Raw genomic sequence first — 24468 nt, 5'->3', positions numbered from 1 at the left:
ACTCTGTATACCCATCAAACAACTCATTTGCCTGATAGCCACCATTGTACTTTGTTTCAGTTTGCCTGCTCAAGTTATCTCATTTAAGCAGAATCCTGCAGTATTTGTCTTCCTGTGATTGCCTTACTTAATATCCTCAGAGCTCATCCATGTTGTAGTATGTGGTAGGATTCCTTCCTTCCTTCCTTCCTTGCTTGATTTTATTTATTTGAGTGAGAGAACGTAAGCAGGGACTGAGCCACCCAGGTGCCCCTTCCTTCCTTTTTAAGATTGAATAATATTCCCATGTATATATACACAACATTTTGTTTATTCATTTGTTGCACGTTTGGGTTGCTTCTACTTTTTCCTGTTGTGAATAATGCTGCTGTGAACATAGGTTTACAAATACCTCTTTGAGATTGAGCTTTTGGTTCTTTTTTTAAAATGATATTTAAAAATTTATTAGAGAGCAAGCCAGCAAGAGCACAAGCAGGGGTTAGGGTCAGAGGGAGAGGGAGAAGCAGACTTCCCACGCAGCAGGGAGCCTGACACAGGGCTAGATCCCAGGACCCTGGGATCATGACCTGAGTCAAAGGTAGATGCTTAACTGACTGAGCCACCCAGGTGCCCCAGCTTTCAGTTCTTTTTAATATATATACCTAAGGGGTGCCTGGGTGGCTCAGTGGTTGAGTGTCTGCCCCTTGGTTTTGACTTAGGTTGTGATCTGATGGGTTATGAGGTTGAGTCTCAGTGGGCTCCGTGCTCAGCGGGGAGTCTGCTTGAAGATTCTCTCCCTCTGCCCCTTCCCCACTTGTCCGTGGGTCCTTGCTCTCTCCCCCCTCTCTAAAACAAATAAATCTTAAGAAAAATATATAAATATACTTAAAAGTGGGATTGCTGGATCATATAGTAATTATATGTTCGTTTATTTTTTTTTTTTTAAGTAATCTCTACCCAGCGCTGAGGTCAAGAGTCATATACCCCATCAACTAAGCCAGCCTGGTGCCCCCATGTTTAATTTTTTGAGTAACTGCTGTGCTATTTTTCATAACAATTGCACCATTTTACATTCCCAGCAACTGTGCACAAGGATTCCGGTTTCTCTGCATCTTTGCCCATACTTGTTACTATGACGTTTTTCTTTATGGTAGCCAACCTATTACGATTTTTTCTTTATAGTAGCCAACCTAATTGGTATGAAGTAATAACTGTTTTTGGTTTTGATTTATGTACTTTGTTTTGAAATCTCAAAGTGTTCAGCCTTCCTGTTTTGTTCTTCTTTAAGATTGTTTTGGTTATTTGGGGTCTCTTGAAATTCCATATGAATTTCAGGGTGGAATTTTTTTAACCCCCCCCCCCCCACACACACTTTGGGACTTTGGTAGGAATTTTATTGACTCTAGATAACTTTGGGCAGTGTTGACACTTAACAATATTAAGTCTTGCGATCCATGAATATGAGATTTCTATTTATTTGTGTCTAATTTCTTTCCGCAGTGTTTTGTAGTTTTCAGTGTATAAGTCTTTTACCTCCTTGGTTAAGTTTATTCCTGAGTCTTTTATTGTTTTTGGTACTGTGGTAAATGCAGTTGTGTTCTTAATTTTCTCCACAGCCTGTTCATCATTGCTGTATGGCAGTGTTATGATTTTTGTGTGATTCTGTGTTCTGGTAATTTACTGAATTCATTTATTCTAACAGTTTTTTTGGTGGACTCTTTAGAGTTTCCTACATTTGTAAGATTATGTAATTTGTGAAAAGTGGTAATTTTACTTCTTCCTTTCCAATTCCTTTTTGCCTAATTGCTCTGGATAGATCTTCCAGTACTGTAGTTGAACAGAAGTTGTGAAAGTTACTTACTTTGTCTTGCTCCTCATCTTAGAGGAGAAGATTGCTGTCTTTGACCATTGAATATGATGTTAGCTCTCTGGAGAGCTCTGGTTTGACCCTAATAGAATGTCCTTCCTTTCCTTTATTGGTTATGAGGTAGATACAATGAAATAATTTGGAAAGCTTCTGTTGATGAGCTATTGGGCTTCTAGGTGGGCCTTAGATGGGGACAGGTCTCTGACTACACATATGCTTTTTCCAGAATGTATTCCATTTTTCTTTTGTGTTTGGGAAAGGTGGGATTGTTGTAGCCAGTCAGATCCCTGTGTTTTCAGGCTGGGAAGGGAAAACTGGCATGGCGTACTATGTTTCTTCTTCTCTGTCCAGGTAGTTGACCCTTTAGGGTTGCAATATAATTAGTTAAAGGTTTCTTTCTTCTTTCTTAATGGCTTAGGTGCATTTTCTTGGTTTTCTCTCAGAATTTTTCTACGAAAGAGCAGAGTTAAACAAGTTTCTGGCAAGAGGGTGAGAATCCTTTCTGAGAGCCCTGCACCCCTTCCCTTGTTCTCCAGCTGTATCATTGCTGCAGTGCATGGGGTTGGAGGGCTTGCTGCTGAAATCTACAAACCCAGAGTTTGTTTTCAGTGGTTGCCTTTTCTCTTCCCTCAATATATCTTACTCTCTCTTGAATTTGTTGTCAAATGTGCTTGCAGGGTCTCAGGTACTGTTATCTTGTTAACCTTTTGTTTGGCATGTACTTCTGCCTTATGCCTTTTCCTCCTCTTCCTAGTCAAGAGAATTGTTTTTACCCCTTTTGATCTGTTCAGTATTACCAGAGAGAAGTATTCCAATCTCCTGTTTGGACTACCAGCATTTCTGGAGCTGAGTGTGGAAGAGTGCCATAAGGCTCAACATTGAGTATATAGTTTGGTCTAGAACAAGGTATTCTTTTTTTTAGACAAAAATTAAGCTCATACACAGTTGGTAGAAGAATATTAGTAAAATGTAAGATTTTTATTGGTTCTTAGGGGATTCCCCCCCATAGTACTAATGTTTTACAGTGATCCATGCAAGCTTTTCTGTGATTAAAGAGAAGAACCTGGAGGAGGTGGGGTGGGGGAAAAAATAGAAGACCCTACTACCAGTACATGAAGAAACTGTAACAGGGCTGACAGTCTTTTTTTTTTTTTCATCCAAAGCTGATAGTTCTAAGAAATGACTTTTTGTTGTGCATATAGTGATTGGTTTATTGCCTTTAAGGACCCCTGTTCCCTAGTTTGTAAAGCTATATATCGAGAAGGTGAAGTAGATGCAAAGTCATTAAGATGATGGATTAACGTGAGTGGTTATATTTGATCTTTAGTGTTTTGGGGAAATGATCTTTATTAGAATTGAATGCCTTCATGTCTCCATATCAAAAGATGATGCATGGACCTCATGGTTTAAAGCTGCAGAGGCTGATTGACACCAGTGCAATGCCAGTGGAGATTTAACTGTGCTAGTGTTTAAGTCAGACTAGTTACTGATTTTTGTCAGTGCTCTGGTCATAGGTTTTGAGTAGTTTTCTTCTAACCTTGTTTTATTGTTGTTAGCCTCCGCCGTCGTCGTCGTCGTCTTCCTTTTTTTAAAGATTTTATTTGGAGAGAGAAAGCAAGCATGCACGCACATGCACGAGTGGGGGGAGGGGCAGAGAGAGAAGCAGACTCCCCACTGAGCGGGCAGCCTGACCCAGGGCTTGATCCCAGGATGCTGAGATCAGGACCTGAGCTGAAGTCAGATGCTTAACCAACTGAACCACCCAAGTGCCCCTAAGATTTTGTTTTTAGGTGATCTCTATACCCAGCATGGGGCTCAAACTCATGACCCCAAGATCAAGAGTCACATATTCTACCAACTGAGCCAGCCAGGCACCCCCACCTTATTCTTCAGTGCAAGATTTTGTGTCACATGAATCTTCTCAGGAATGCTTCCATGACATAGTAGGAAATGCCTGTACAGAGACATACACGTTTTCAGTATGATACTCCTGGCTTTTAGCTGCATGGTTTTCCAAAAATGAGATTTTTCGGGTTCAGCATCTCAGAAAGGAAACGATCTTTTGGTGGGGGCGGGGGAAGAGTGAGTGTGTGTGTGTGTGTGTGTGTGTGTGTGTGTATGTGTGTGTGTGTGAGAGAGAGAGAGAGAGAGAAGGGGAAAGACGGGGGATGTCTACCTGCTTCTTAATAAGACTTTAATATTTTTTAGCCCTACCTTTATTCCTGCTTTCAGAAGTACTCAGTGTTTCTAGTTCCAGAGCCTTTCTGAGATTTCATGGGAAAAAGTTAGCCTAGTTCTATTCCTCAGTATTAGGCTGATTTGTTTAGCTTACTGTAGTTTTTCTAAGTCAGGTGCCCTTTTCTTACACAATTTAGTTTTGCTTATGCCATTGTGCATTTATTTTCTCTTGTTGTTTTAATGGAGTTTGGGGAGGAAGTGGAAACAAAAGAGTATCCTGAATCTGGCATATTTAACTAGAAAAAATTAATTATGAAAATAGGTTAGACCCTTGGAAAAAAAACCCTAAAATAGATATACATGTACTTGCCAAATTTAATAGATGTTAATATTTTATATTGGCCTTTAGCTGTATCAATTTTTATTTCTTTTATAAAAAGTACTTCCTCTTGCCTGTCTTTGTATCTTTTTCCCCGGATGTAACCATTCTCTTGGTGTGGATGTGTATCATTACAGTATATGTATTTATACTATGATGGTGCATGAGTCCATAATAAGACAGTTTTTTTATGCGTGTTAAAAGTCAACAAATGGTATCAAACTGTCTATCCTTTTGCAGCTTTTTCACTGATCTTTTGGAATTTGAGTATTAGGCATTTTGATGAACAGATTCAGTTTATTTTTATTTTTATTTTTTAAAGATTTTTATTTGAGAGAGAGCTTGAGCAGTGGGAGAGGCGGGGGCGGGGGGGGGGGAGAGAATGAATCTTTAAGTAGATTCCCTACTGAGATCATGACCTGAGCAGAAGTCACACGCTTAACTGACTGAGCCACCCAAGTGCCCCTTTTATTTATTTTTAAAAATATTTTATTTTTAAGTAATCTCTACATACAACATAGGGCTTGAACTCACAACCCCAACATCAAGAGTCATGAGCTCTACCCACTGAGCCAGGCACCCTGAGTTTCAGTTTATTAAGCTAATTATCCCTTTACTTTCTAATAGGCAGTACTTTTCATTCATTTCAGTTTGGGTTCTACTACTACTACTACTACAGTAAAACTAGGCTTTTTAAAAAAAAAAAAAAGTCCCCTTCTTCCAGTTAAAATTTTGACTTAAAATATATTTTTACAAACTGCTCAGGAGTAAGGGATACATATGGTTGATATTTAAACTTTAGTTGCCAGTTCTGAAATAGGTATAGTATGAATGCTTATAAGAAATAAGTTCTGGGGGTGCCTGACTGGCTCAATTGGTACAGTATGTGACCCTTGATCCCAGGGTTGTGTGTTTGAGCTCCACATTGAGTGTAAAGATGACTTAAAACATCAAATAAAACTAAGAAAAAAAAATTCTGGATAATGGACCTTACTCATTTTTTTTTTGTTTTAATTTTTTTATTTTTTTAAAAATTTATTTTCTTTTAAATTTTTTATTTTATTTTAGAGAGTGTGCGCTAGAGAGGGCACATGTGTGTGTGCAGGGCCAGGGGCCAGAGGCAAGGGGGAGGGGAGAATCTCAAGTAGATTCCTTGCTGAGCGTGGAGCCTCACTTGGGCCTTGATCCCGTGACCCTGATATCATGACCCGAGTAGAAATCAAGAGTCAGTTGCTTGACTGACTGAGCCACACAGGCACCCCAAGATTTATTTATCTATTTTAAAAGTCAGTTAACATATAGTGTATTACTGGTTTCAGAGGTAGAGTCAGTGATTGATCAGTTGTATGTAACACCCAGTGCTCATTACATCACGTGCCCTCCTTAATGCCTATCACCCAGGTACCCCATCTCCCCCTCTCCCCTCCCCTCCAGCAACCCTCAATTTGTATCCTGTAGTTAAGAGCCTCTTATGGTTTGTCCGCCTCTCTGGTTTTGTCTTATTTTATTTTTCCCTCCCTTCCCCTATGGTCCTCTGTTTTTTTCCTTAAATTCCACATCTAAATGAAATCATAGGATAATTGTCTTTCTCTGATTGGCTTGTTTTGCTTAGCATAATACCCTCTAGTTCCATCCATGTTGTTGCAAATAGTAAGATTTTTTTTTTTTGATGGCTGAGGAATATTCCATTTTGTGTGTGTGTGTGTGTGTGTGTATACACACATATACACTACATCTTCTTTCAGTGGACATCTGGGCTTTTTCCATAGTTTGGCTATTGTAGATATTGCCGCTATAAACATGGGGTGCGGGTGCCCCTTCGGATCACTATGTTTGTATCTTTCGGGTAAATGCCTAATAGTGTGCAATTGCTGGATCGTAGGGTAGCTCTATTTTTTAACTTTTTCAAGATTCTTATTTTTAAGTAATCTGTGCACCCAGTGTTGGGCTCCAACTCACAAGGCAAGATCAAGAGTCATATACTCCACCTACTGAGCTGGTTTAGCGTTGGACTCTTGATTTTGACTTGGGTCATGATCTCAGGGTTGTGAGATGGAGCCCTGTGTCAGGCTCTGTGCTCATTATGGAGTCTGCTTGTCCGTCCCTCTTCCTCTGTTCCTCCCCTTGCTCACGTGCATGTGCGCACATGTGCTCTCCTTAAAAAATTTTTAAAAAGTCTAAAAAAATAGAATGGAGTTGGCAGACCGTGGCCCAGTGTACCAGATTTTTCAGCTGCGGGTTTTTAACATGGCCATGGTAATTTGTTTACACATTATGTGTGGCTCCTTTTAAGAGGCACAGCTATCTAGGTGTGGAAAGAGACTCTATGGCCTGCTAAGCCTAAAGTATTTACTTTCTGGCCCATTAATGAAAAATTTGCTGACCAGATCTTGTACAATTAAACATTTACATTAGAAGATTTATCTGGACAACCTGTAGTTTCTGAACTTTTTTCCTTCCTGGATTTAACTTTAGATTCCTTTCCTAGTAGTACATATTGTATATGAAATGCCAGTATGTCAGTCAAGCTCCATTCAGGAAGTTGAAAGGTAATTTATTTAAGGGAAGTACTTACACAAATGTTGGAGGTAGAGAACAAATGGAATGTGGGTGATACCCAGAGATAATGATGATGACAATTATGATAACTGAGGAAGCAGCCAGTCTCCTTGAAGGCTAGGGAAACAAAGGAAAAAGGATTGTCAGAATCTAAGAATCACTTAGAATCACTTGGAGGTGGGCCCTGTGAAGGAAGCTAGGACTTAAAGGAAGGGATGCTGTCTGGCTACTTCTGGTACCTCTGAGAGGAGTACCATGAGTTTGGTTTTTCGATGCTGCCACTTGGAATCTGTGCTGCTGCTGAGTGACGCTTTCATATACAGAAAGCGAACACGTCCTTGGTCTCCTCCTGCCTTCTAGTCTTCTAGTGCCATGTAGGCAGTGGAGGAAGATCTTAACAGGAAGTAGCTGGAAATGAGAAATGTAGTTTGTGGAGTTCCAGCCCCAGCATCACAAAGCATAGAACAGAAGGGGGGATTTGAGGTAGAGAGACAGCACTAGAATAACTGGCAAAGCATCTTTTCTCTTGCTCCCCCAATACATTGTTAAAAAAAATACATATATACGTATTTTTATATTAAAAAAAATATATATATGAAATATTTGCCTTTAGTTTAGGCCTTTTTCTTTTTTTAAGTATTGGCTTTAATTGGTTTAGCATTACTTATTCCTAATATTAAAAAGTGTTTTTTCTACTTTATTTCAGTATCAGATATAGAAGGTGGTGATGGACTGCAGCTCAGAAAGGAACATACTCTCAAAATATTTGCTTATATCAATTCCTGGACACAGAGGTATGCATCTTTAAAGTACTTTAAAGACTAACTTTGTGAGTTGTACTTCAAATTGGCATTGTTTGTCATGAAATTTCCCTTTTAGAATGTTGGGTTGTATACCTATGGTCAATAAATGACAGTTTATCAGTATTTATTAAATCTTCTTCCCTCCTTAAAGAGGCCACTCATGGTTTTGCAGAATAAAAGTCAGTTTCTTTAACTCTTTAATTATTTAGAAACAGGAGAGTGAATAAGAGTCTAAAAATAATTGAGAGATTAAAGACTTTTTATTGGTGTAGCTGGAGACCTTTAACAAACTTAAACCATTAAGAAAATCAGTATTGTGGTAATGGACACTTTGACCCTACTGGAAGCTACTTGTTATTCCATTTGCATAATATATAGGTATATTAGACCAATTTTTAAGAACTACATATATTGAATATAAAGAATAAAACTTCAGGGAACACAGTAATTAATATAATCATAATTTGTAGCAAGAATTTGCAAGTTCCTGTTCCCTTAACATGATTTTAGCAGATCATAGCTAAAGATTCTTTTTTGCTTGTGTGCCTATCTTGTTTATTAGTCTTCTAAAATTTTTATGGATAAAGAATGCTTGAAGCTTTGTGTGCAGTGATTAGTGAACATGTTAAGTGCAGCCAACATAAATAAATGTCGTGAGGCCTACAGTCTAGCTGATCATAGAGTTTATCTTCAAATCTCAATTTTTCTACAGTAACATTCGTTTTTCTTATGTTTTTTCTTTGTCAGTTAACTTGGTACACATATTTTTTCTACAAATTGTAGATTTTTTACATGCCATCATTATTGGCATCTCTTTTCTGAGTCTTCACCAGCTGAATTACTTTCAGCTAAGTTTACTAATTGTTACTGTTCCTCTGTTCCTTTCATTATGGGTAAGGTAGATGATTGGATATTTCATAATACTAATGTTAATGATTCAAAATTAACATCAATATCCAAAGGATTTGCTGAGAAATGTTACATTTGAGTCATAATTTTGGATTTATTTATTGTAACTACAGCTAGGTAGCAACATGTTATGCCGCTAAATAAAATGAAATCCAGAGAAATGATGCAAATTTTTTTTTAATGTCTCACACCTAGTTATTGGTGGTGCTGGGTGGGGGTTACATGTTCCCATTTCTAGTCCACTTTTATCATTGATATATACTCTTAATCCTTGTATCAGGAATTTTTAAGCTGGAGTGTGGATGGCAATGAAATCACAAAGTAAATAATTGATATGTACACTTTTAGGCATAATTTGTAGGTTTCATCAGAATGTCTAAAAATGTTTGCCCCCAAACTACAGAGATCCACTTACTTTTATCTATTGTTGCTGTATAGTGGTTAAGAGTGTGGCTGTTGAGCCAGATTGACGTGGCTTCAAGTCCTGCTTTCTCATCTGTTTATTAGATGATTATGACAAACTAGTTAACTTGTAAATTCTTGCTTCATTTGTGAAATGAGAATAATAATGTCACTACTATTTTAGGTTGTGAAGAGACCAAGTGCTTAGCACAGTACCTGACAGAAGATCTTAATAAACACCTGTTTTAATTAAAATTGTTAAAATTTATTTCAGAAAATGATACTTATGTTGAAGGTTATGTAAGCTAAAGTGTGAAAAGCTGAACTAAAAAACAATTTGTAACCTGTATCATTTTATTCACATGTCAATAAGTATGAGCAATTTTTTAGCTGGTGGTAAAAAAGTAGAATGTTCATTGTTCATGCTGAAGAAGAGACAAGTGACAATAAAATATCCAGGTGGATCACAGTGTTTTGTGATAAATTTTTGTCTAGGGGCACCTGGGTGGTGGCTCAGTTGGTTAAGTGTCTGTCTTTGGCTCAGGTCATAATCCCAGGTCCTGGGATCGAGCCCTGCGTCGGGTCCCTCCTCCACGGGGAGTCTGCTTCTCCCTGTACCCGTGTGCTCTCTCTCTCTCTCAAATAAATGAACAAAAATCTTAAACTTTTTTGGGGGTCTATTTTCCCCTCCCCCTCATGTCTCTGACCTTCCTCAACTTCTTTTTGGGGCATCAGAAAATTCTGCTGCCTAGATTAAGATGGTAGTTCTTATAGTTGATAAACAGCAATTTAATAAGGCGTGGTTAATGTTCGAAAGAGATTGTTAACTTGGGGGCCTATGACCATGGAAGTCCATAAATGTACATTAGCACTGATCAACTCATGACATTTCATACAAAATGTTCTTAATAGGTTTCCTGGGAGGAAAGTGTTAATAGTTCTCATTAGATTATCAGTGGTCAAGAATCATTATTCTATATTGACTAGAAGATAGGTAAAGGAGCATATTCACTTAAAAATAGTATATTGATAAGAATTTAATTTTTATAAGCATTACAACTGTATTACTATTTTATTTTCCTCCTATTTAAGTATGCACTCATTGTAAAAGTCTGAGAAAATAAAGAGAATCAAAGTAAAACAAAACAAAACAAAGCTGCTACCACCTGGAGTAACAACTGGTAATTTTTTTTGTATAGCCTTGGCATGAGCTTGTGAATCATAGTTTGTTTTTTTTTTTTTTACAAAAATGTGATTTTACTACATCTATGTTTTATAATCTGATTTTTCATTCACAGTCAACTATAATTAATCTCTCCATGTCATCAAATATTTTTCATTGCTGTTTAACAGTCGTATATCTGCCATTGTCTGTAAGATCAGGAAAGTTGTATATGTTTGTTTAAAAGGTTATCGTTTTATTAATACTGCAGTTGGGACTGGAATGGGAGGAAAACTAATTCAAAGTGGAGAGAAAAGATTAAGAGAATAAATTGAAGAATACAAGTTAATGAAAGCATATAAAGGTCTGAAAGTAATATGGATGATAAAAACATTGGATAACATTGTTTTTTTTCTTTTTTCTTTCCTTTTTTTGACTCGTTAAAACTTACCACAAAACTGGCTTGGGTTTCTGTCTTGTAAATTCCACCTTCCTTACCAGGCTTTCAGGCCCTTCATTGTCTCCTACCAATCTACTTTTTTTTTTTTTTTTAAAGATTTATTTATTTATTTGACAGAGACAGCCAGCGAGAGAGGGAGCACAAGCAGGGGGAGTGGGAGCGGAAGAAGCAGGCTTCCAGCAGAGCAGGGAGCTTGATGCAGGGCTCGATCCCAGAACCCTGGGATCAGGCCCTGAGGCGAAGGCAGACGCTTAACGACTGAGCCACCCAGGTGCCCCTACCAATCTACTTTTTAATTTTGTTTCACGATTTGTCTTCTAAAAGAATTCTGGGTGCCAGCAAGGGTGAGGTTCTATCAGCTTTTTGTATTTTTAGGCTAAAAATTGTATCTTTCATAGCTGTCATTTGTGGTGGATAAATGTTCAAGGCTGTTCCTTTTATTTTTTCATTGTTTTAATAAACTTATATTTTTTAAAGTAAACTACATCCAGTGTGCAGCTTAAACTCATGATCCCAAGATCAAAAGAGTAACATACTTTATTGACTGAGACAGCCAGGTGCCTCAGTAAACTTTATTTTTACAAACAGTTTTAGTAGCTGTTGCTTTCGAATAGATTATGTTCTACACTCTCTAAGGCTCTGCCTTTTATTTTGGCATTAAGAAATTTGGGGATATTGATAAATTCAGGGGGGTATTGATATTGACCACTATTTAAAGTAGTGCTTTTCATGAATTAGTTCATAAATAAAAACTTTTATTAAAGTTAGTTACCATGGATTAACAGTCCTTTCAGCGTACCAGGCCATGGTACTATGGCCAGGGAAAACGTTAGATCCATTGGAATATGTGTTGTTAGATGGAATTGTAGAATCAAAGTTAAAAAATAATTTAATTTTGATATGTAGATTCCTCATGAATATTGAGTTAAAATTTTTTTTGTTAATTGGAGCTATGTATTTTATGCTAGGCATTTAGAAATTTTATCTTTTTTTTAGATTGTTTTCCATTTTTAATTCCAGTATGGTTAATATACAGTGTTAAATTAGTTTCAGGTGTACAATATAGTGATTCAGCATTTTTATATATTAGTACTCATTAAGATGAGTACACTCTTAATCTACTTCACCTATTTCACCCATTCGTCCATCCACATCCCCTGTAGTATCCATCAGTTCTTTATAGTCAAGAATCTGTTTTTTTATTCCCCCCCTTTATTTGTTTGTTTTTCTTAAATTCCACGTATGAGTGAGATTATATGGTATTAGTCTTTCTCTTACTGACTTATTTCGCGTAGCATTATACTCTCTGGATCCATCCATGTCCTTGCAAATGGCATGATTTCATTCTTTTTTTTTATTCTTTATTTAAATTCAATTTAGTTAACATACACTGCATTATTAGCTACCAGGGTAGAATTTAGTGATTCCTTGGTTGCATGTAACACCCAGTGCTCATTATATCCAGTGTCCTTTTTAATTAATGCTCATCACCAAATTACCCCTTACTCTGATCTACCTCCCCTCCAGCAATCCTCTTTGTTTCCTAGAGTTCAACATCTCTTGTGGTTTGCCTCCCTCTCTCTTTTCATCTTACTTTATTTTTCCTTCTCTTCCCCTGTTTTGTTCATCTGTTTTGTTTCCTAAATACCACATATGAGTAAAATCATACCACATTTGTCTTTCTCTGACATATTTCACTTAGCATAGTACCCTCTAGCTCTATCCTGATTCTTTTTCTTATTGGTGAGTAATATCGTGTGTGTGTGTGTGTGTGTGTGTGTGTGTATGTGGTACATCTTTATCCATTCATCTATTAGTGGACACTTGGGCTGCTTCCATAGTTTGGCTGTTGTAAATAATGCTGCAATAAACATAGGGGTGCGTGTATCCTTTCAAATTAGTGTTTTCGTATTCTTGAGATAAATACCCAGTAATGCGATTATTGTATCATAGGGTAGTTCTATTTTTAATTTGTTCAGGAACCTCCATAATGTTTTCCACAGTGGCTGTGCCAGTTTCTATTCCCACCAGAGGGTTTCTTTTTCTCCACATCTTCACCAACAATTGTTGTTTCTTGTGTTTTTTTGGCCATTCTGACAGGTGTGAAGTGATATCTCATTGTGGGTTTGATTTGCATTTCCCTGATGATGAGTGATGTTGAGCATCTTTTCATGGGTCTGTTGGCCATCTGTATGTCTTCTTCGGAGAAATCTCTTCGTAACTTCTGTGCATTTTTAATTGGATTATTTGTGTGTGTGTGTGTGTGTGTTGAATTGTATAAGTTCTTTATATATTTTAGATACTAACCCTTTATCAGATATGTCATTTGCAAGCATCTTCTCCCATTTGGTAGGTTCTTTTTTAGTTTTGTTGGTTGTTTTGCTGCACAGAGACTTTTTATTTTGATGTATTCCCAATAGTTTATTTTTGCTTTGGTTTCCTTTGCCTCAGGAGATCATCTAGAAAGATGTTGCTATGGCTGATGTCAGAGAAATTACTGCCTGTGCTCTCTTCTAGGATTTTTATGATTTCAGGTCTTACATTTAGGTCTTTAATCCACCTTGAGTTTATTTTTTGTGTATGGTGTAAGAAAGTAGTCCAGTTTCATTGTTTTGAATGTAGCTATCCAGTTTTCCAACACCATTTGTTGAAGAGACTGTCTTTTTCCCCATTGTATCTTCATTCCTTCTTTGTGGAAGATTAATTGACCATGTAATCATGGGTTTATTTTTGGGCTTTCTGTTGTATTCCATTGGCCTGTGTGTTTTTGTGCTAGTACTTTACTGTTTTGATTACTACTGCTTTGTAATACAACTTGAAATCTAGAATTGTGATACCTCCAGATACCTTTTTCAAGATTGCTTTGTCTATTTGGGGTCTTCTGGGGTTCCATACAAATTTTAGAATTGTTTGTTCTAGTTCTATGAAAAATGGTGTTGGCATTTGGATAGGGATTGCATTAAATCTGTAGATTGCTTTGGGGGTAGTATGACAACATTTGTTCTTTGAACCCGTGAGCATGGAATGTCTTTACATTTCTTTGTGTTGTCTTGAATTTCTTTCATCAGTGTTTTATAGTTTTCAGAGTATAGGTCTTTCACCTCCTTGGTTAAGTGTATTCCTAGGTATTTTATTATTTTTGATGCAGTTGTAAATGGGGTTGTTTTTCTTAATTTCTCTTTATGCTACTTCATTATTAGTGTATGGAAATGCAGTGGATTTCTGTACATTGATTTTGTATCTTATGATTTTACTGAATTCATTCTTCAGTTCTAGTTTTTTGATGGAGTTTTTAGGGTACTGTATATATAGTGTCATGTCATCTGCAAATAGTGAAAATTTTATTTTCTCCTTACCAATTTGGGTACTTTTTTCCCCCCTCCTTTTTCTTATCTGACTGCTGTGGCTAGGACTTCTACTACTATGTTTAATGAAAGTGGTGAGAGTAGACATCCTTACCTTGTTCCTAACTTTAAGGGAAAAGCTCTGTTTTTCACCATTAAGCATGATGTTAGCTGTGGGTTTTTCATATTAAGGCCTTCATTATGATGAAGTAAGTTCTCTCTAAACCTACTAGTATGTTCTTTAAACGTAAGCAATCTCCACTCAATCAGCACATAACTCTACTTGGGTAAGAAAGTCTTATTAGGCTGATAGTAATAGGGGTAGGACTAAGGAAAAAAATAGGATAAGCTTAGAATAGTGGAAGAGTATGTCTGAGTTTAGTGTATAAATAGATGTAATGTGTACAGAGTTTAAAAGTAAACAGAAAAAGGCCCGTAATAAAGTTCATTGTTCCCTAGCTCCTCAACTCCCCTTCTTCTTTCAGCTTTTTCAGATGCTGGCTTTGATATTAACCTCTGTATTCTGAAATAGTGTTGTTATACTGCTGTTACTTCATGCATCAATTTTAAGTAAACTCTGTGAACTTTCTTTTCTGATATATAGAGATTACATTTTTTTATCCTTCCCTATTTTCTCAGGGTAATTCTAAAAATAACAATTCTGGTCAGCGGCGAGCCAGAAAAGGTTCTATGGCTCATTTTATATTTTACAAGAAATAAATTCTTGTTTATCTTCTGTTATCTTTTTGTTTCCTGGAGTTTACTGACTTGTTTTTAAGTAGTTTTCCAGTTGTGGATCACTAATTCTTGCCAAACTCTTCAACCCATCTTATTACTAGTTTTTACGTTTTTATGCATCATTATGTGATCTGTTATTTCCTTCCCTTTCCCCTTCCTGAATCTTCTTTGGCCTTTATCTTCCTACTCCATTTGTTGGTTTCTCATTAGGGGTACTAAATAGCTCTCCTCTCTTCAGATAATCTGTGAAATTTCTTTTGCTTTTCTGTTGTTTTGGATGTCGAGGTTCCTGGATTCCATGTTGACATCTTTATTGGTTTACTATTTTTGGTTTGTCAGAATGACATCTTTTCTGAGAAGGGGTCCATGGGAGACAAATGTTTTTTAGACCTTCCAGGCTGAAAAGTTTCTGTTCTACCCTTAATCTTATTGAAGACTTTTGGATACAGAATTCTAGGTAGAGATGATTTTTTTTCAGAAATTTAAATGTATTGCTCCATTGTGTTCTACATTCTTTCTGATACTGCTTTGAGATTTTTAAATTTATTTTTATTTAAGATTTATTTTTTATTTTAGAGAGCTCATGCTCTCTCGAGCTCTCTCTCTAAAGGGGCAGAGGGAGAGGGAGAGAGAATCTGAAGCAGACTCCCTGCTGAGCATGGAGTCGTTGTGTGGCTCAATCTTACGACTCTGTGATCATGTCCTGAGCTAAGTCAAGAGTCAGACGCTTAACCTACTGTACCACCCAGGTGCCGCTTATTTTTATTATTAATTTTTTTTAAAGTAAGCTTTATGCTTACCGTGGGGCTTGAATATACGACCCTGAGATCAGGAGTTCCATGCTCTGCAGAGTGAGCCAGGCAGACCCGCCCCGCCTGCCTGCCTAGTATTGCTTTGGAGAAATATTAGCTATTTTTATTCCTGAGCTTTTCCTTGTCACTCTTTCCACTCTCTGTGAAAGCTTTTAGGATGTTTATTGCCCCCCTCAGCTTCAGTAATTTCATGATAGATGTTTTGGTGGGCTTTTCAGTTCTGAAGTTTTTTATTTCATAATTTCTTCACTTCGATATTTTCTACTCTTCTTGGAAGTATTATAAGTCAGATACTATATCTCCTTGATTGATGGTATACTTTTTCTCCCCATTATCTTTTTTTAATCTGTTCTTTCTAGAACATTTTTTCACTTTCACCTTCTGGACCTTCTTTTGAGTTTTACAGATTGGTATACTTTTATTTATTTTCATTTATTTTTAAGTGTTACTTATTTAATCTCTATACTCCCATGTGGAGCTTGAACTCACGACCCTGAGATCAAGAGTTGTGTGTTCTTCTGTCAAATTGCTATAATTCTAATTGGTTTTTAACTTGTGACTGATAGATATGCAAAAGCTATGTAATGTATATTTGAACACATTGAAGGGCTCTATTTTGTAGTTTGAATGCGGTTTTTAAATGGTACTCTGTTCTTGTTTCAGTAATCCAGTATCTTTTTTGTCTCTGAGGATATAAATTGATTAAAAAACCTTTCTTCTTCCTGCATTTTTTCTACTTTCTCTGAATTTCTTTTTACCATTTGTTTTGATCTGCCTTTCACGATCCAGCTTTCCTCGCAAGTCTTATTGGCTATCCATTTATGGTTAAGAGATGGGCACTGAAATACGGATCGGAAGTTCTTTGTGGGTGGGGGTATCTCAGATGTTAGGCTACACTGTAGGATGGTAACGTGGTGAGAAAGCTTCATCACCAGAGATAAATGGGCTTTTCTCTTAGATATTCATATTCTCTAAGAGAAATATCTTTAAGTCTTTGGCCTTGGGTTATTTTAGTCTGGTTGATGGTCAGGGAAGGTTAGTTGGGGAGGTTCACCATTCAGTCATAGTATCACTTAATCTTCTGTTTATTGTATTATTATTATTTCTGCCTTCTTTAGCATCTAGTGTTCCTGAGTTTATCTTGTTCATTTCATGTACCGGAAAAACTTCTTGTTTCCCAAGTAGAGAATAGTATCATGGCTGTCTGAGTTGGGAACCTGCAGGTTTTAACCGTACCTTTCATTTAGTCCTGTTTTCTGCCTATGCTTCATCTCTGCCTTTAGATGTATCTTGATGCTCTTTATTCCTGAGCCTTTTCAGTGTTCTGTAGGGTGGGTATTTTTGCTGATAAATCTTTCCGTAGCACCTTCCAAGTTTATTTCGTCCTAAGTCACTCACTATTCCTCCCTTTTCTGTCGTCCAAAATTTGTTGGCTATTTGTTACTTCCATTATCTCTTTCCTTATGGAGTTAAGGATCTTTTTTTCTTTTAGTATTTTTGTAGTGGGTTTTTAAACAGATGAGAAATAAACTTTAGTGTAAAATGAACCTGAGCTTAACTGAAAGTGATGTTTATTTAAAAACACTTTCTCCTTCTGCATTGTGGGTTAGGGGTATAGAGAGAAATGCTGTATTGAGCATTCAAATATCTAGACTTTACAGAATGGAGTGTCATACAATAAAGTGTATAACTTAACATAATTTTTTTAAAGATATATGTGTGTGTATTTGTGTATCTTCACTTAGACTGTCAGCTCTCCTTGAATTTGTATATTTTGGATCTGTATGTACCTAGATTCAGTTCTGTGTTACTTTTTGTCCTTTTTTTTTTTTTTTTTTTTTAAATTTTATTTGACAGAGAGCACAAGCAGGGAAGTGGCAGGCAGAGAGAGAGGGAGAAGTAGCCTGCGCATGGAGCAAGGAGCCCGATGTGGGATTCAGTCCCAGGACCCTGGGATCATGACCTAAGCCGAAGGCAGATGCTTAACTGACTGAGCCACCCGTAGTATTTTTGTCTTTTTAAGATTAGTGTCCTAGTCCATTAAATGCCCCTATTGCCTGCCAGTGAATTTTTAAAATAAATTTGATTGGCTCTTTGACTCTCCTAATCCAAATTGGACTTCAAGGTGTTTTTTGGAAGGAACTAAGATTCCTTTTGCACTAAAGAAAGATATTCAAGGGGCTCCTGGGTGGCTCAGTCAGTTAAGTGGCTACCTTTGGCTCGGGTCATGATCCCAGGGTCCTGAGATCGAGCCCCAAATCAGGCTCCCTGCTCAATGGGCAGCCTGCTTTTCCCTCTCTACTGCTTGTGCTGTCCCATGCTCTCTCTCTCAAATAAATAAATAAAATCTTTTTAGAAAGGTACTCAAATGTATAGTTCTTCACTTTGAACTTGGATTTTCTTGAACCTAAAGAAAAACTGTTTATAAGAAAAACTTCAGGGGTAATATGTTAATTTTTCTTCTTGTAGAAATTATGGTAATACAGAATTTTAAAAGTGGAAGAGTTCTTAGAAGTAAACTCCCTTTCATTTTGCCACTGAGGAGACAGGCCAGATGTATTATTTATCTATTTCTGTGTAACATACTACTCAAAAAGCAGTATCTTAAAACAGCAATAAACATTAATCCTCAGAGTTTTTATGGATAGGAATTTGGGAATGGCTTTGCTGATTGGATTGGGCCTGGATTTTTCAGGAGGTTGTAGTCAAGTTATTGGCCAGGTTGTAGTTATCCCAAGGCTTATGTGGGATTTGGTGGGTCTGTTTCCAAGTTGGCTCACTTAACTTGGCTGGCAAGTTGGTGCTTGTTGTTAGTGGGACCAGCGCTCAGTTTTTTCTCCTGTGGACTACAACATGAGCTGCTTGACTATTTTACAACATGTTAACTGGCTTCCCTCAGAGCGAGTGATCCAGAAGAGAGTACGACTGAGTGGCAGTGTCTCTTATGACCTAGTTTCAGATGTCACACAGTCATTTCTGCCACATTCCATTCATTAGATGTTAGTCATTAAGTCTGTTCCACAGTCAAGGGGAGGAAAATTGGGCTTCCCTTTCTAAAGGGAAGAATATTAAAGAATTTGTGGCTATACTTCAGATCTGCCACACTTGGAGAAATGATGTTAACATGGCCATATAGGGAGTTGGTGTTTTATTTGGACTACAATAGAGATCATTTAATTTGCTAATATAACTACAAATTGTAAGTAATAGTTTACTCTGTCATTGGCTGTGGTCATTTTTTAAAAATATTTTATTCATTTATTTGAGAGAGAGGGAGTATGCGTGCAAGAGAACACAAGTGGAGGGAAAAGGGTGGAGGAGTAGAGGGGGAGGAGAGCCAGGCTCCCCACTGAGCAGGGAGCCCACCGTGGTGCTTGCTCCCAGGACCCCGAGATCATGATCTGAGCTGAAGGCAGGCATTCAACCGACTGAACCACCCAGGCTCCCTGTATGTAGTTATTCTTATAATATGGTACTTGAGTATCATTTATTTGATTTACCAGACTCTTTAATCATTCACGGTATTGCCAGGCATTATGCTAACTGAACACGTCTAAGAGAGCTAGATTTGTTTGTAATAATTACTGACTCTTACTGTATTTTCACACACACACACACACACACACACACACACACACAAACACACACACTGAAGGGTGTTGAGTGTATGTGTTATTCCTAAATGCTATCGATCAGCCAAATAGTGTAGGAATGCCCTTCCCAAGTTAGCTTTTAAGCAAATTACTATTATTTTTTTAAGATTTATATATTTACTTAGAGTGAGCAAGCAGGGAGAGGGCCAGAGGGAGAGAGAATCCTGAAGTAGGCTTGCTGCTAAGCATGGAGCCAGATGCGGGGCTTGATCCCAAGACCTTGAGACCATGACCTGAGCTGAAATCAAGAGCCAGCTGCCCAACCAACGGAGCAACCCAGGCGCCCTGCCTTCAAGCAAATTATTAATGTTAAAATACAGCTTTTTTATAAACTACAAATTCCTTTGTGTAAAAATAAACAATTAGCTTTACTAATAAGGTTTTTTAGCCTGTTTCCTGATAGACATAAACATACATTTAGTACTCAGTACTTAGAGAAGCAAAGATATATGTGACAGTTCTTGTTTTTAAATAGTTCTTTGTGTAGAAGGGCAGATAAATACAGGCATAAAATTGAAGACTGTAATTGTCAACCTAATATGGTGACTTTTTACTACCCAGAGTACCAGTTTTTGGTGGGATGCTCTCTTTATAAATTACTGTTGTGCTACCCTGTCAGGAAGGAGGAGGTAAAAACGGGGGGTGGGGGTGGGGGTGGGGAGTACTTTAGTATTTGCTTATTTTTATATTTTATATTACTTACTTAAAACACATAATGGTTGTTTCTCTAGAAGGTATTAATCTATTGAAAAAATTTTTTTCTCTTATAGGCAATGTCTGTGCTGCTTCAAGGAATATAAGCATTTGGAGATTTTTAACCAAGTAGTGTGTGCACTTATTAACTTAGTGATTGCCCAAGTTCAAGTACTCCGGGACCAGCTTTGTAAACACTGTACTACTATTAACATAGATTCCACGTGGCAAGATGAGACTAATCAAGTGGAAGAACCACTGAATATAGAAAAAGAGTGTAAAGAAGGAAGTACAGAAAGACAAAAATCCATAGAAAAAAAATCAAACTCTACAAGAATTTGTAATCTGACTGAAGAGGAATCTTCAAAGAGTTGTGATCCTTTTAGTTTATGGAGTACAGATGAGAAGGAAAAACTCTTACTATGTGTGGCAAAAATTTTTCAAATTCAGTTTCCTTTATATACTGCTTACAAGCATAATACTCATCCTACTATAGAGGTATGTAAACATAGATATAGTGAATGTTTAGTAACATCAAGTTACCATTATGTTGACAGTTTCTCACTTAAGAATAAAAATGAAGACAGTTATTTTTGATGGAAAAATTTATAAAAATCACGATGGTTAGGAAAAGTATTACAATTTTCTCTAGACTATTTCTGTAGCAGCTTGGGTTGAACATTTGCTTAACACAGCCCTATTAGGGAAAAATTTACACATTGAACTCAAAAATTAAACTGTCAGTCATCGAAACATTTTGCTGATATAGGTCTATGCTCTACTTCCTGTGACACTTGCAGAAAGTAGTAATTGAGGAAAAAAAGCATGTGAAATTTTGAATTTCATTCTCAGAAACATTGGTAACAGAATTTGGAATTCCTTTCATTAAGAAAACTTAATAAATACTCCTTAATTAATAGTTTTAAATGATAGTAATGTCTTTTATAAATCAAGATGCTTGATTCATTCCATTAGTGATATTTTTACAACTTTTCCGAGAGTTTAAAAACCTACCTGAGGTTTATTTAGATAATGGCATTGCTTTGTACACATGGTGGCAATTGAGACAGTTATAGGGATAATGTATTATGTAAGTGACATGAAACAACTGAGATTTATTATTTCTCCTGATTCTCTGAGCTGTCCAGGCAATTCTTTTGTTGGTTTTATGTGGCCTTACTTAGGCAGTTGTATTTGCTTTGAAAATTGAAAGACTTTGAAGGTCCAACATGGTGTCACATATCTGACAGTTGGTACTGGGTGTTGTCTAAGGCTTGTTGGATTTTCTCCATATGGCCTCTTATTCTCCACTAGAGTTGATTGGCTTCTTTACATGGTGGTCTTAGAATTGATCCAGGAAGATGAATGTATAAGCTATAAGGCCTCTTAAGTTCCAGCCCCTGAAATGACACAGTGTACATTCTGCCACATTCTCTTGGTTGAAACAATTAACAAGGGCAGCCTAGATTCAAAGGGGTATGAAGTACACTCCAACTTTGGATGGTGGAAGAGGTAACATTTCATTTTAAACTTTAACATATCTACTACATGCTTTTAAAAAAAGTCTGCCTATTTTCTCCAGCTCATTTGTTCTGTAACCTTCATACTGATTTCTTTAAACTTCTTTCTTCATCTTGGGGAAAAAAAAAAGTCATTTACTGAAAATGCTTTCATGTTGAATTGAGACTACTTAAAAACAGCCCAGGAGGTAGGTATTTCCCGTATTGGAATTCTGCATAAGACTTTTAAATCCAATTGTGCTCTACCTTCTAGAATTCTTAGTCCATTATTTTTCCTTACATAATCTTTTAATGAATCTTACATGACATAAGATATTTAGTAAACATACTAAAAAAATGTCAGCTAAGAATCTTTTTTCAACAAATGGGATCTATTTGTACAAGCCAGCAAAATTTAATCTTAAGAACACAACGTGAATAGTGTTTTTAATGCCTTAAATGGATAATTGAAATACGCTGAAAATAGTTTGGTTAGACAGACCCAGATACATGAAATTCATGCAAAGTTTCTTAATAAAATTAAAATTTTCCAGTTAAAAATCTCTTAACAATAGAATCATGGCAATACCAAATCTGCTATTTTCTGCCTAAAATCAGTTTGCTCACCAGTTTGCCATTTTTAAAAAATTAGAAAAAAATAATCTCCAAATGTAAGCAAGTCACACTGCCCTACTTTCTCTTTTGAAATAAAGTGCCTCCTTATTACTGTTCTTGAGGATCATTCCATGTGACTACTTAGTTGAAAGCAATGGTTTCATGAGGTCTTTGAGGTAAAATTCTAATAAAAAAACCTTAGATATAATGTAATACAGTGTTACATAGAATTCTCTCTTTATACAGAATTTGTGTGTTTCTGTAATACTCTGTTCATAATATAGCTGTTTCCCAGGTTTCTAATATGTTAGTAAAGATCTGTTACAAATACTTGAAAAATTTAGTTTCTATCCTAGTGGCCATGTGGTTAAATGGTAACAGTCCTATTTAACTTTGATTTTGACTTTTCTAAAGAGGCACAAATTGGCTAAGACTATTTATTTATTTATTAAAAAGATTTTATTTGTCAGAGCACCCCCACAAGCAGGGGGAATGGCAGGCTTCCCGCTGAGCAAGGAGCCCAATGTGGGACTTGATCCCAGGACCCTGGGATCATGGTCTGAGCTGAAGGCAGACGCTTAACTGACTGAGCCACCCAGGCGTCCCTGGGCTAAGACTCTTGAGAAGATGATTCAGTACTCACGTGAGCTGTGCCTTAAGAACCTAGTCAAACATCTTATTTTGTATAAGAGGGAACTGGCTTTTTTTTTTTTTTTTAAGCTTATTTACTTATTTAAGTAATCTCTGCACCCAATGTGGGGCTCGAACTAATGACCCCAAGATCAAGAGTCGCATGCTCCTCTGACTGAGCCAGCCAGGTGCCCTAAGAGGGAACTGGCTTACACAGGCTAAAGGTTTTGGTCAAGTGTGCACAGCATATTGCTGAGAGAGTTGTAGAATTCAGTTCATTCTGCTATACTGCTTCTCAATCACCTCAAACTAATCTCTGTAGCTATTGTATTCATTGCCAGGAGTAAGAGGAGCTCAGAGTCTCTCCTTCTCCCCATCCCTTCCTGTCTGTAGCCTTTTTTCTTTTCTATCAAAGTTGATAATATTTTAAAAGATATAATTAGAAATAAGTATTAATTCATGTTAGACCTTTTCTGGGGGGCGGGGAGCTGTTGCATTCTTTTCCTAATCCTGAATCATAATGTGTAATTCTGATATATTGCCCTAGTATTTTACGTTTTTATTCTAAGTAAGATGAAGTGAGTATAATAATTATAGAAAGAAGCGAAACCACTGTACTTGTTAAAGGTGTGTGTAATATGATTAGGTAGACTAAATATAAATACATAATGTTCCAAATTTCTGAATCTAGTTTGATTTTCTCTTGCCACCTTCCACTGTTTTTATTTAATTCACCCTTTTAATGTATATAATTTAGTAAGTTGTAATATATTCCCACAGTTGTGCAACCATCACTACTGTCTAATTCCTATACAGAAGACTTCTTTTTAAGCAAAAATTGTATTCCTAATGCACTGGCTTTCAGTTTTTAATAGTTTGATCATGGAGCAGCATTTGTTTAATGAGATGTAGAATTACTTTCTGGTTATTCATTTATTTTCTCTTTTAAAGTAATAGGTAGATTTCTTTTTACTTCTGGAAATAGAATGGCATTATCTTATTTAGTAAATGTGAGTTTTTCTGAAAGACAAAAACTAAACAGATAGGTTTCTTAAGGTCTTTTTAGGGATCATCTAAAATTAGAACTTTTGAAACAAATGATATTAAGCTTTTAGGGAGGTTTCCTAGTGTTGTTCTTACTGTTGTTACCTACAGATCTATGTTAACTCTTTATATACTACTTAAAATGAGATTATAATGACACCTTAGGAAAATGTCTTCATGTATCCAGAGAGGAAAAGGAAATGGTAAAACAGTTCTTCTGAGTAGTCAAAATAGATGTAACCAAGTCCATGAGCAACATTTTGCACATCAGAATAGAATTTTGTTAGGACATTTTCTAGCTGTGTCCATGATGGGCACTAGAAATTTTGACTCCATTCTAAAATTACAGCATGGTTCACCTCGCCCGTGAATCTGTACTTAATACCACAGGTGTTCTTACATTCTGGACTTGTTGAAGACAAAATGTTTGGTGAGAATAATTTAAAGCTTTAACTGTGGTCCTGCTAGTAGCAGCTCAGGAATAGGGGCACCTGGGTGGCTCAGTCGTTTAAGCGTTTGCCTTCAGCCTAGGGCATGATCGCAGGGTCCTGGGATCGAGCCCTGCATCGGGCTCCCTGCTCCACTGGGAGCCTGCTCCTTCCTCTCCCTCTCGTATTCCCTCTCTCGCTGGCTGTCTCTCTGTGAAATAAATAAATAAAATCCTTAAAAAAATAAAGCTCAGGAATAGATTTAGGTGTTGTACAAGTGTTTTGACCTGTCTTAGGACAGTTTTTAATTACTT

At 36.8% G+C, this 24468-nt stretch overlaps 1 protein-coding gene across 9 annotated transcripts in view; it reads left to right on the top strand.

Moving 5' to 3' along the window:
• USP34 (ubiquitin specific peptidase 34) overlaps window positions 1–24468 on the top strand; it is a 239393-nt gene that overhangs the window by 29536 nt on the left and 185389 nt on the right. For all 9 annotated transcript variants that reach the window (XM_026485129.4, XM_044377919.3, XM_048222672.2 and 6 more), the window contains exons 2-3: window positions 7669–7756; window positions 20016–20436. In XM_026485129.4, coding sequence (XP_026340914.1) covers window positions 7669–7756; window positions 20016–20436 — 509 coding nt within the window. The remainder of the gene's footprint in view (window positions 1–7668; window positions 7757–20015; window positions 20437–24468) is intronic.

This window comes from Ursus arctos, unplaced genomic scaffold (genome assembly GCF_023065955.2).
Source record: "Ursus arctos isolate Adak ecotype North America unplaced genomic scaffold, UrsArc2.0 scaffold_8, whole genome shotgun sequence".
Classification (NCBI taxonomy): domain Eukaryota; kingdom Metazoa; phylum Chordata; class Mammalia; order Carnivora; family Ursidae; genus Ursus; species Ursus arctos.
This window is presented reverse-complemented; position numbering and strand designations above follow the sequence as displayed.